Below are 12,290 nucleotides of genomic sequence, written 5' to 3'. Positions count from 1 at the left end.
TCGCCGTGCCGCCGACGGGGTCGCTCGTCCATGACTCCATACTCGTCATGTCGGACACGGCGTCACGACCACCATCCATCGCAGGCGCTATGGTCGGCCGCACACTGCATTTCTTCTCCCCCTTTCTCTGCTAGCTCTTAACCTTGTGTGCTAAGTGCAAGTGCTAGCTCTTAATCATACCCCATGCGGGCAACCAAACAACATGTAGTTGTATGCACCGAGACAATGCAGGTAATCAAACAACATGCCAAAGTTGATCCACTAATGCAGGCAGTCCATATGCAGGCAACCAAACAAGTAGCAGATGTCGCATATGAGACTGTTTTTCAAGAGCCAGGTTGAGTGGAGAAGCGTATACAATGCGGGTATTATAGCCGACGGCAACCAAACACGCCCCAAGTCGTGCCACACGTACCGACGTATGTACATCCACACCCGTTGTATGGCTTGCACTGATGGGTTTTAAGAACAGAGTGGTGATTCGCGGAATTTTAAAAGCACGGGAATAAGAAAAACATAGTATTACAATGTCATGCTCATCTTAATCCTATAATATTTTAATTTGTTTAATTGCGTCATAGAAAAACAAAGGAATCTTTCAAACGGAACCGGATGCTACAAATCCTACGAGGAAGTAGTACAAAGGATTCAATCCTATGGATCAAACAACCAAGATAGAAGAAGACCATAGGGAATTCTAGTTCTTCAAAATTCTATGAAAACCCTTTGAATCAAAAGATGCCCTGGCTTTTCTTTTATTGCAGAAAAAAGGGCTAAGACCAAAAATCAAAATTTTCCAACTTTATAATATCATCTTTATAAAAGCAAAAAAAGAGTTTTGCTTGGTAGACCCCTCTTAAAAGTTTGCAGGATCTTAAAGTTACATAAAAATGCTATCATCATATTCAACTGCAGATCAAGCGTATTAGAATGATTTGGATACAAAAGATTATGTTATACTTCTTGATTCAAGGGGCACCTTCTAATTTCCGCATGTAATCCATCTTTTTAAATTGTTTGGATTGCTTACCAAAGGTTGCCCACTAGATGAAGCTCGCTCCCTTGGGCCGGCCCATGGTAGGGCGTGCGGCTATCAGGCGTAATGTGCTCGTAGGTCACGAGGCGTGGTGCGGTCGGAGGCAGCGGACAATGAGACACATGAAGAAGGGGGTGGTGCAGTCGCAGGCGGTTCTTGTATGTAAAAATCGATTTGAATAAACTGAAAAATGGAGGGACGATAAAGCCTAAGTATGGAGGGCTTTAACATCAGAACAAAGTGATAGATCGAAATGAAATACTATCTCCGCATTGAAATGCAAAATGTTTGTGCAGTTCAAATTCAAGTACAAAATGTCTTATATTTTGGTATGGAAGGAGTGATTTTTTTTAAGTAAGCGAAGTCAGCCGTACAAGTACAAGAACTGTATGATCTGGCCTTCAATGGCGAAAACACTTTCCCTTTATACGTTATTTTTCATTGTACACACTCGTTTCATACATGGTCTACACTTACTAGAACGGAATATCAAACGTTGCTTAAAGCGGTGTGTATGCAGCTCGAGCGAGTGGCCTCGGTGGTTTTCACCCGTCAGGGTTGGCAACAGAATTCTGGATCGGACCGCCAACTCTTTCGATATAGACATAGATGGTGTTTGTTTCCAGTGACTTATTAGTTTAGGGACTTAAAAAAGTCCCAATAAGTCCCATCTAAACCAAACAGGAGGGACTTACAGGGACTTAAAGTGGGCATTTGGGACTTATGAAATAAGACTTTTAAGGAGAGACTTATAGTTGTAATATAGTCTTACAGAGACTTATAAGTCCCAGGAACCAAACAGATAAGGACTTTTTAGGGACTTATGACTTATAAGTTGGGACTAAAAAAAGTCCTAGAACTTATGAACCAAACCGGGCCATAGCGTTGGTCTTATACAACTCTACCATTGCCGATATGTCAGTTTTTTTTTTATCAAACTGCTTTGTTTAGCTGTGTGCATCTTATTAGTTATGTAGAGCCCAGACGTGCTCGTCATGTTTTATACACATCTGAGTTAATAAAAATGTCCTTTATAAAAAAGTACAATGACTGCTATACTAAACTCCGGTATCAATCTTATCAATCCAACTCGGGTAAGCATGAGATAATCATCTTAATTCATCTCGTGGCAAGCGTGAGATTCCGTGACCCAATGATCATGCCGCCCCATGATGGTAGCCCACATGGCGATGGCGATGGATAGGGTAGCGCCCCACGCCCCGCGCAGCCTCACCGGCCGACAGGGACAGCGCCAGCTCGCGCGGTCTCGTCGCGCGTCCGCACTCCCGGCGAGCGACAATAAAGTCTTCTCCTCCATTTCTGGCTGTTTCATCGGTCTCAGAGCGAGCCTTCCGCCCGCTGCACGTAGAGAGAGAGAGCTAGAGACGACGACGTCGACGGCAGCCATGGCCGGAGCGGGCCGCCGCCGCGTGGTGTTCTTCCCGTTCCCGTTCCTCGGCCACTTCAACCCGGTGCTCCGCCTCGCGGGCGCGCTGCACGCGCGCGGCCTCGCGGTCACCGTGTTCCACACCGAGCAGCGGGTGCCGGACCCGGCCGACTACCCCGCGGACTACCGCTTCGTGTCCCTCCCCGTGGAGGTGCCCCCGGAGCTGGCGGCGTCCGAGGACATCGCTAGGATGGGCATGGCCATGAACGACGCCGCCGAGGCCCCCTTCAGGGACCGGCTGGCCGCGCTGCTCGCCGAGGAGGAGGCGGAGGACGGCGGCGTCCTCTGCGTCATCACCGACGTCGTGTGGTACTCGGCGCAGGCCGTGGCCAGGGAGCTCGGCGTGCCGGCGCTGGGGATCATGACCGCCAGCGCCGCCATCTTCCGCGTCTACATGGCGTACCAGACCTTGATTGACAAGGCCTACTTGCCCGTGCAAGGTGATGCCTTCGCTTGATTCCCCTTCATTCATTCGCCATTTTTTTAGATCGATCAGCAAACACATTATTGGATTCATTATCGGTCAAGCTGGGAATGCATCACGAGCTGAGACCGTTCGCTCGATGTGGATGGATCTGTGCAGATGCGCGCAAGGACGATCCGGTGGAGGAGCTGCCGCCGTACCTTGTGAAGGATCTGCTGCGGCACGACACGAGCAAGCTGGAGGACTTCGCGGAGCTGCTCCGGCACACCGTCGCCGGGGCGCGCCAGTCCTCGGGCCTCGTAATCAACACCCTGGGCGCCATCGAGGCCGCCAACCTGGAGCGGATCCGCGAGGACCTCTCCGTCCCGGTGTTCGCCGTCGCGCCTCTCCACAAGCTGGCGCCGTCGGCCAAGTCCAGCAGCCTGGGCGAGACGCAGGCGGACCGCGGATGCCTCGGCTGGCTCGACACGCAGGAGCCCGGCAGCGTGCTGTACGTGAGCTTCGGGAGCCTGGCCGCCATGGACCCGCACGAGTTCGTGGAGCTGGCGTGGGGGCTGGCGCTGAGCAAGCGGCCGTTCGTGTGGGTCGTGCGGCCCAAGCTCATCCGCGGGTTCGAGTCCGGCGAGCTGCCCGACGGGCTCGGGGAGGAGCTGCGCGGGCGCGGCGTGATCGTGAGCTGGGCGCCGCAGGAGGAGGTGCTGGCGCACCCGGCGGTGGGCGCCTTCTTCACGCACAGCGGCTGGAACTCGACGGTGGAGGCGATAGCGGAGGGCGTGCCGATGATCTGCCACCCGCTGCACGGCGACCAGTACGGCAACGCCAGGTACGTGGCCGACGTGTGGAGGGTGGGCGTGGAGGTCGACGGCTCGCACCGGCTGGAGAGAGGGAGCATCAAGGCCGCCATTGGGAGGATGATGGAGAGCGGGGAGGGGCGGGAGATCGGGGAGAGGATGAAGGCGCTGAAGATGGCCGCGGAGGATGGCATCGGCGAGCGTGGGTCGTCCCACACGCATCTCAGCGATTTGGTCGCTCTCATCAAGTCATTCTGACTGAATAATTCCATATATCTATATGATTTGGTTTCTCTCATGTCGAATAAAGGAAACTTATTGATTCGATGGCACTCTGATGTACAACTAGTAGAAATTTCTGAAGCACAAGCCCGGAGCAATATGTAACAAGGATGATGAAAATGTTAAATGATTGTGTCAAATGAAGAACATTGGTTCCTTTGTGAGTGGTGGTGACTGAAGCTGAACCCACGCTTGATTTCGTAATGCTTCACGCGATGCACATGAACTTTGCCACGCTGGCTTGACGGCGCTGACGCTCGACGTGTCGCTGTTCGTCGCCGGGATCAGCCCCCTCTCCCTCGCCATCCAGCTCCGACAGATGAAGGAGTTAGGCAACACAGCGATCGGATCGGTCCGCACCTGTGGTGAAAAAAAAATCTCCTGACAGAATGACACTACCAACATTGTCTGAATTTCGTGAATTTTACAGTTGAGACCAAGATGGATTTTGTTTGCTGTACAGGAGACTATAAAACTCACCTCATGTTTCAAGCAGCTTTTTTTTTTTTGAAACAAGGCAAAAGACTTACCATTTCATTGCTAAAGGGAAAAAAGTTTTAGACAGAAACCGCAAAGCGGCAAATAAGAGGCCTACTCTCGCGGCACTACAACACCCAAATGTCTCGCTCCAGCCATAGCCCAAAGTAACACCTCCTGTTTGATTTTGTTGATGATGACCATGAAAGGGGCCGCCGAGTTGCGGAAGACTCTAGCATTGCGCTCCGACCAAACCTCCCAAGAGATGAGCATCATAAGAGAGGCAAGCGCCTTGGGCGAGTCAAGACGGAGCTGAAGGTTTCCATTCCACCATTCTCTGACCGGGTAGACGTGGTGTTTCAAGCAGCTTTCTGTACACGATAGACTTCCAGGCAAACTCTTCCTTCAGTTGCCAGACACATATATATAGGGGACAATACAGGTAACTGGGGGTAGTACATATGATGGTTATTGTAACTTGATGAAATGGCCAAAATAATTAACAGAGCCCAATGATCAATGCTTGAGATGTTAAGGCATCCAGAAGCTCATGGTAATCTCCCTCTAGAATCATGTCTGCCATCCAATGAGTACATCGGTCGTTTTGGTTCATATCCATATCTGAAAATACAAATGTCAAGCACAGTACTCAGTACTCGTACTACTGAAACTGGTTGGCCTTCCTCGTGTAGCTTCCGCATTACACCAAGGCTTGCTCCGGATACAGTAACAGAGCTCACAATTTTAACCCAAATGTGTGCCAGCAAGTTTGTAAACGGCGACATTGCAAGCGCGACGGCCTGCAGAGACCCGCAGAACTACATGAGCCGGGATGGGATTCATGCCGCAGAAGCTGCAAACAATATCATAGCAACTGCAGTGATGAGTGGCTTGTACTCATAACCACTTTTAATCTTTCAAGAAAATTTTGAGACATAGTCTCATACTCTCATAGGCTGATCACAGCACGAGTTTATTTGGAGAGAGTGCTTCTGACACCAAATTGTGCATTCTGTCAGTTAACAGCGGTGTAGGATGATACAGAAAATAATGGCCTTAAACAATAGCCTTAAATTTTTTTTCTTTTTCTTTTGTACAACAAGCAATCAGCTTGTAGAAACTGCATGCTGTAAACTTGTTAGATTAAATGGATAGTACTGAAAGGATCAGACAAAATAACTGTAGTATCTACTGTAATTGTCAACCGCAAGCTTCTGATCCACAAGAATCATCATGAAGACATGAACAATCTCAACCAGAAAAAACAGCACGAGAATCATCCCCAGAAGGATATCATTCAGCAAACATAACATCAATTCACAGAATTTAATTAATAAGATCTGAGAAATGGAGATAAAGTAGATGACATCCATTGCAAATTTTCAACAGAGCACAACAGTTATTTTGTCTGAAATGGAGATGAAGGTCAAGTGGCGATATGTTGATGTGATGCGGGATTCAGCTTCAGCTAATTCAGCCCAGCCAAGTTCAGAATCACATCGAACAGAGCCACAGGCTCAATTGAATTCACCTGATGCCTGTAGAAACGTGCAAAAAAAACAGGCGCAATAAAACTGAATCACACAGCGACAAAACAAAAATAACAGAGCACCGCATTGCAGAATCACGGAGCAATTTATAATCAAACATTGACACTGCAGTAAAAAAATTGCATCAGATCAATAACTGATCTTTCCGTTGCCATTGCGATTTCATTCGAGCATCGAGATACATAGGACCAGACGACACATCATATCAACACAAACAAACAGAAGCACCGGACACACACCCGGATCACAGGACAAGAACAACTGGCCAGTATTACCGGCGACCAAGACGAACCTAGGCGCGCTCCCCTCGGATGCGGCGGGCGAGCTGGATGTCCTTGGGCATAATGGTGACGCGCTTGGCGTGGATGGCGCACAGGTTGGTGTCCTCGAAGAGCCCGACGAGGTAGGCCTCGGCGGCCTCCTGGAGCGCGGAGACGGCGGAGGACTGGAAGCGGAGGTCGGTCTTGAAGTCCTGCGCGATCTCACGGACGAGGCGCTGGAAGGGGAGCTTGCGGATGAGCAGCTCCGTGCTCTTCTGGTACTTGCGGATCTCCCGGAGGGCGACGGTTCCCGGCCTGAAGCGGTGGGGCTTCTTCACGCCGCCGGTCGCCGGCGCCGACTTGCGGGCCGCCTTGGTGGCGAGCTGCTTCCGCGGCGCCTTGCCGCCGGTGGACTTGCGCGCCGTCTGCTTCGTGCGGGCCATTGGGATGGAGGGGCTGCGGATCTGGCTTTGGAGATTGGGATTTCACTTGGCGGTGGTGGAATTGGGGAAGAATGGAGGTGGGTTTTAAAGGGGATCGAACGAGGATGGGTTTGGCGCTTCGCGCCGTCGCGCGCGGTAATTTGGGGCTCCGGATTTCGGCCTGGCGGGCTGGGAGGAGGAGGGTGGGATGGGCGCCGTTGGATCGAAGCCAAATGGAGGGCGGCGATTTGGAGTTGCTGCGTCACGCGGATCGCGATCCGCGTGCTCTGTGAGCGATGCCGCGGACTTGTGGATGAGCTCCGTTTTGGCACACTGGTGAACGAGCTTCCTTTTTCTTTTCTGCCATTTCGAACGTACTGCTGCTAGTAGATCAAAATGCATATTTGCCCGTATTTTTTTGGTGGTTTTTTTTTGAGAAAACGTCAACACTTTATTAATCAAGCAACGTAGTTACATAGAGTATTCCGGATGCAAACCGGAGTAGAATGAAAAACACAAAAACCATTAGAGTCCATACAAGACTTGGCTAAATAATGAGCTAAAACATTAGACTGCGGACAAATGTGCTTGAACAACACAGAAGAGATGCTCGACACGCCATATTTGATGTCCAATACCACTAAGCCCACCAGCAAACGGACAGGGACAGAAGAATTGACCCTCTGCACCAGGGATGGACAGTCGGAGGCGAAGATCACCGAGTCACATCCTTCCTCCCATGCAAGATAAACAGATCGCCGAAGAGCCAAGGCCTCGGCCAACTCAGGTACAAGCCTTCCATTGGTCGCTTCTCGGCGGACAACAACAGATTGGCCATCAGAATTTTTAGCGACTACCCCTGCACGACCAACCTTCCCTAGCTCGGAGAAGATCGCAACATCAGGTAAATTGAAATGCAAGAGTTAGGAAGAGACAAGTTACAGGAAGAGGTGGATCAGGAAATGGGAGAGGAAATTCTACAGGAGGTGGGAGAGGAGCCGGGAGAGGCAATGCTACAGGAGGTGCAAGAGGTGCTGGAAGAGTATACGACAATGGAGGAAGGACAGAACCAGAGGCTGGACTATGGAACTTGATGTTAGGAGCAAATGCAGATAACTCACATGTGGGAGCAGAGGAGGAGCCCATCACACAAAATGCACCACAAGGGGATGAATGGCCTGATGACTTCCTCTCCATGTAGATGGGAAATTTGATACACAATTTCATGTCTGAACTTGTTGAAAATGCAATAATGAACTTGATCTTTTGCTTAGAGGCCTATTTTGATTACAGGACCTATTCTTATTTTCTTATTACTGTAACGAACATTTCGAATGTAATGTTACGTACTTTAAATTTTAAGTATTTGGTTGCAATGTTATGTACCAGACTTGTTCATAGTGTTGCTATCGAAAATTTGGTACCGAATATCATTGTTGCTGTCAAAATTTGTATCTCTTCACAATGTGCATGCCAAGATTTGGCAATAATATTTAGTGCTGCTGTGAAGTTAATTATCATGTACTACTGTCAAAGTTACAGTTAATTATCATGCATATCTGAACGCACATGAATTATTCGATTCAAATCATGTTTGTTGTCAACATTGCTTTCATTTGTATTAATTTCTCAATTTTTGCTATATACTCTCAGTTCGGTTTGCTACAAGATGTATTGTGTTTGAGATGCATCATGTTTTACAATCATGTCAAAATGAAAATATCGTGTTAGCTAAACATCTCTAAACATCTCAGTTTGTGATTATATTATTCCAGTACAGGAAACAAAACATCTCAAATTGCTATTTCCAGTCAGTACACAGACCAAGCAATTCAGTAGTACATCTCATTGAGTTTTGTCTCGACTAAACCAAAATACATTTATACAAAATACATTAGGACCCGCCAGCCATTCCAAACATTACTGTGACTAAAACAAAATACAATACGACAAACATTCTCATCCTTTATCTCTGTACAGCAACTGATCTCTTCTCCATTCTCTGCTTCTCCTTCAGAGCTTCTATATCACCATCTTTGTCCGTCAGCTTCTTCTCATCCTGTTAATCAACAATTCACATAGTAATAAGAGGCTCCAATTATAATTGATGTGATGTACTCGCATTATGTACAAATCACATAATTAAGAGGACCTCCAGAATTAACACTTGCTTATACCTCATACTTCCTCCGTCTAGATGAATAAGTCATCTTAAGTTGTGCACCGCAACCAAGGTGGAGAGAAAAACGAGAGAACTTAATGTTTATTTGCTAATTAATACTATTGCATGCAACGAACTGACCACTGCATGTCATGTTTGGTAGTCTCAAGTCATTAAAAGCATACACGCCTCACATCTCTTATTGGTTGTTTCCTTTATTTCTGTCAAAAAACAAAAAACAACGTGAGAGTTAATGCACCACGCCTATGTGTTTTGGGACTATTTGATTTTCGTAAGGTGACTTACACACTTAGACGGAGGGAGTACTACCACACCAAAAATCATCGAGCACGCGCATTCCTGTGCCCACACAAGTCGCCCTTGGGATCTAGCCCACTGAAATGCACGTCTAGCTATTGTTGTGCCATGCAACCGAGCACACCCGGCAGCTCATGGTCCTATGTTCCAATCGCAATCATCGAAACGACCCATTTTTTATGAACCAGAGTACTAGAGAGGGGATACGAATTGAATACCTGATTTTTGCCCCAATATAGAAAGAAGAATCTTCACCCATTGCTCATCGTCTTCCTCCATCTTCGCCCGACGTCGACCATTCGCGGTACGCCGGTGCCACCCATCTGTACATGGACAACAAATGAAACATGGGAGAGAGGGAGTCAAATATGGGTGACAGAAGGGATGAGAGAGGTGGTCGGCGTCACTAACCTCGGCTCTAGGGGATCGCAGCCGCCGTCCAGCTCTAGGGATCGCCGCCACCATCCATCTCTAGGGCTCGCAGCCGCAGTCCATCTCTAGGGGCTCGCCGCTGCCGACCAGGTCAAGGGCTCGCCGCTGCCGACAAGCTCGAAGGCTCGCCGCCGACGACCAGCTCCAGGGCTCCCCGCCGCCGTTTACTTATGCTGTTGCGGCTGAAAGGGGAACGGGGTTAGGGATTTGGGGGCTGGGCCAAAGCATTGGTGTTGTATCCCACCGGCTCAGGGGCTTCTGTGCAAAAACAAAAACATGAAAGGTTTTTTCATAACATTCCAGCCACACGCCCCTGTGCGTGCTTGCAGTGGCTGACAACGGGTCCCGCAGACACGCTGTCATCCTAGTCAGCAGCCCGGATGTATGAAAACGTGAATTGAACCGTATTTGAACCAAATAGCCAAGTTGTAGCACCAGTTCGGTGTATTTTTCACCTTTATGCACCAAAGTGAACATTGGCGGCAAGTTGAGATACCACTGGTGTAATTACCTCTTTTTTTTTACTTATCATCTAGGAGCTTCAAATACAGTCCAGTTCACTCTTCTTATGATACAACCTGCTTTGATATTCACACTCAAGTGCTCTGAAAACTGTTATGATTCCGCAATGGTGCCTAAATTAGATGTCATCTAATTTTCCATATTTTTATTCTTCACATATACTAAAATGCAATGCAATCTTTGTAGAGCTCTATTTCTCGAAAAATATGTTCGTAGAAACGGCGGGCATGCATAATTGCATAGGAATAAAGTTTGGACACGAGCTACATTAAAGGAGAGTTGGAAAAGGCAAGCAAAAACATGTAGTTCCAAATAGAGAAAAATGTACTATATTATCTGACCAAGGATAGCGCCTTCTAATTTTATAACAAGTATACTGAAAAGAAAAAAGAGGAAGGAGTCTGATTTTATTTTATTTTGAGGGATGGGAAGGAGTCTGATACAAGCGGACAAGGCGGCAAAGCTCAAAAGTTAGTTTGACCCAAATGGGACATAATGGGCTATCTTGGCTAAATGTTTTGAGCCAAGAAACATGCAAGAATGTTCTGGAACACATATATATCTCCCTAATAATAAAGCATGGATTGACTTTGTCGGATTCACTGTCACAATACGCTTCTTTCCGTGATTTTACGCTTTCAGTTTGAATTTAAGACATATTCAAGGTGGTACTAAAGGTCTCTGTTTTTTTTTACAATTGACTATTTTTAAGTGGCCAAGAGATAAAAGGTTTCGTTCCGGTAGAAAAAGAAAAGGTCATGGAATCGAACCCCCAACCAAAACATGAGATGACACATGCCATACCAACACGCCAAGAGTTCACGTTAACAATCTGCGCAAAAAAAAAGAGTTCACGTTAACAAAAAGACTAGAATATTTCGATATGAGGTACAAATTCTGTTCTGAGACCCAGCTTTTAGGTTGTTCCGTTCCTAAATCTCCCTCCTCTCGTGGGCCTCGGGCCGAGCTGAAGTGGCAGCCCGGCAATAGGAGAGTGGGCTTAGGCAAAAATTATTGCGCCGTCAAGGTATCGAACTCACAACCTTTTCGTCCTTTCTAAGAAGGCAATCAGCAAGCTAGCTTTTCCTTTGTGTTATAATGTTCTTTTCTGAATTAATAGTCCCACCTCGCTATAGTATATCAGAACGCACCAATTTATATACGTCGGTATGTGGGCAATTAACAAGCCCTAAGATGAGGTATGGGATTAGACAGTCGAAACGGATAATTAAAAGGAAAATGAGGTGCATGACGTTGCATACGTGCATTGTAAAAAAAAAGGAATTTCGGGCTATGAAAGGAAGGATGGATTTAAGGATTATTTATGGGATGCAAGGATATTGCCATACATGAAAGGATGGAAGGAATTGTATGATTAAAAGGAATGAGATGCATATGACGTCTACATGCATTGCAAAAAGGAATTGTGGGCTATTAATGGGAGGATCTATATGAGGATGTGTGCATGTTGCAAGACACTTATATGAAAAGGATGCATTCCAGGATTTCAGGGCTGCAAACATTAGAGCATTTAAACTTGGATTGCCAAAAAAACTATTTTTCCTAAGAGGTCCTCTAACACATAGTCCTTATTTTTTTGGGTAATGTGGGTTTACAACGAAATACCGAGAACAGAAAACATGGTCTAACCGCAAGCCGAGCGAACAAATAAGGGATAGCATGAGAGTCCTAAAAATATCTGAAGCATTTCGGTTCGAACGTGTGCGTTACCTTCCAAAACTACATAAGGGCAAAATATGTATTACCTCGCATTGGAGATGTCCTTACCATCGGCATCAAAACTCATTTTGTGATTATTGTGCAGCTGAGACCAAGTGGTCCACCAGTCTAATAATACCTTGCAAAGAGAGTATAACATGACCGTCACGATTTTTCTAAACCTCGGTTCGTGCGCCTGTCTGCCGGCAGTGGCATCGTCTGGATATCGTACCGCGTGGGTGGGCGTTTTGAACGATCGGGCAATTAGTGTTTTCTTCGTACCGAAGCACAAGGTGTTGTGCTTGCAGATGCACGCCAATTTATCCTTCCCGGTCCAATGCACGGGCATATGTCCTAGTATCTACAAAATACATGGATGTGCGTGCGTGCGTTTATAAGACTGAGTGTATGCTTGTATATATGAGCGCTTGCGTCTATACCGTGTTCAA

The 12,290-nt window shown here is 47.2% G+C and overlaps 2 protein-coding genes across 2 annotated transcripts; one reads left to right on the top strand and one right to left on the bottom strand.

Annotated features, from left to right (window-relative positions):
- The first annotated feature begins 2,205 nt into the window (after positions 1 to 2,205).
- LOC125523142 (DIMBOA UDP-glucosyltransferase BX8-like) lies at positions 2,206 to 4,144 on the top strand. The gene is made up of 2 exons (XM_048688199.1): positions 2,206 to 2,923; positions 3,067 to 4,144. The coding sequence occupies exons 1-2, from the start codon at positions 2,206 to 2,208 to the stop codon at positions 3,954 to 3,956; spliced, it is 1,608 nt and encodes a 535-aa protein (XP_048544156.1). The 3' UTR covers positions 3,957 to 4,144.
- A 1,974-nt stretch (positions 4,145 to 6,118) lies between these two features.
- Positions 6,119 to 6,781, bottom strand: LOC125520851 (histone H3.2). The gene has a single exon (XM_048685884.1). It carries the CDS (start codon positions 6,708 to 6,710, stop codon positions 6,300 to 6,302), a length of 411 nt encoding a protein of 136 aa, XP_048541841.1. The 5' UTR covers positions 6,711 to 6,781; the 3' UTR covers positions 6,119 to 6,299.
- Positions 6,782 to 12,290: the final 5,509 nt, after the last annotated feature.

This window comes from Triticum urartu, chromosome 7 (assembly GCF_003073215.2).
Source record: "Triticum urartu cultivar G1812 chromosome 7, Tu2.1, whole genome shotgun sequence".
In the NCBI taxonomy this organism is placed as follows: domain Eukaryota; kingdom Viridiplantae; phylum Streptophyta; class Magnoliopsida; order Poales; family Poaceae; genus Triticum; species Triticum urartu.
Note: the sequence above shows the minus strand (reverse complement) of the source record. Positions and strands in the feature narration are given on the sequence as shown.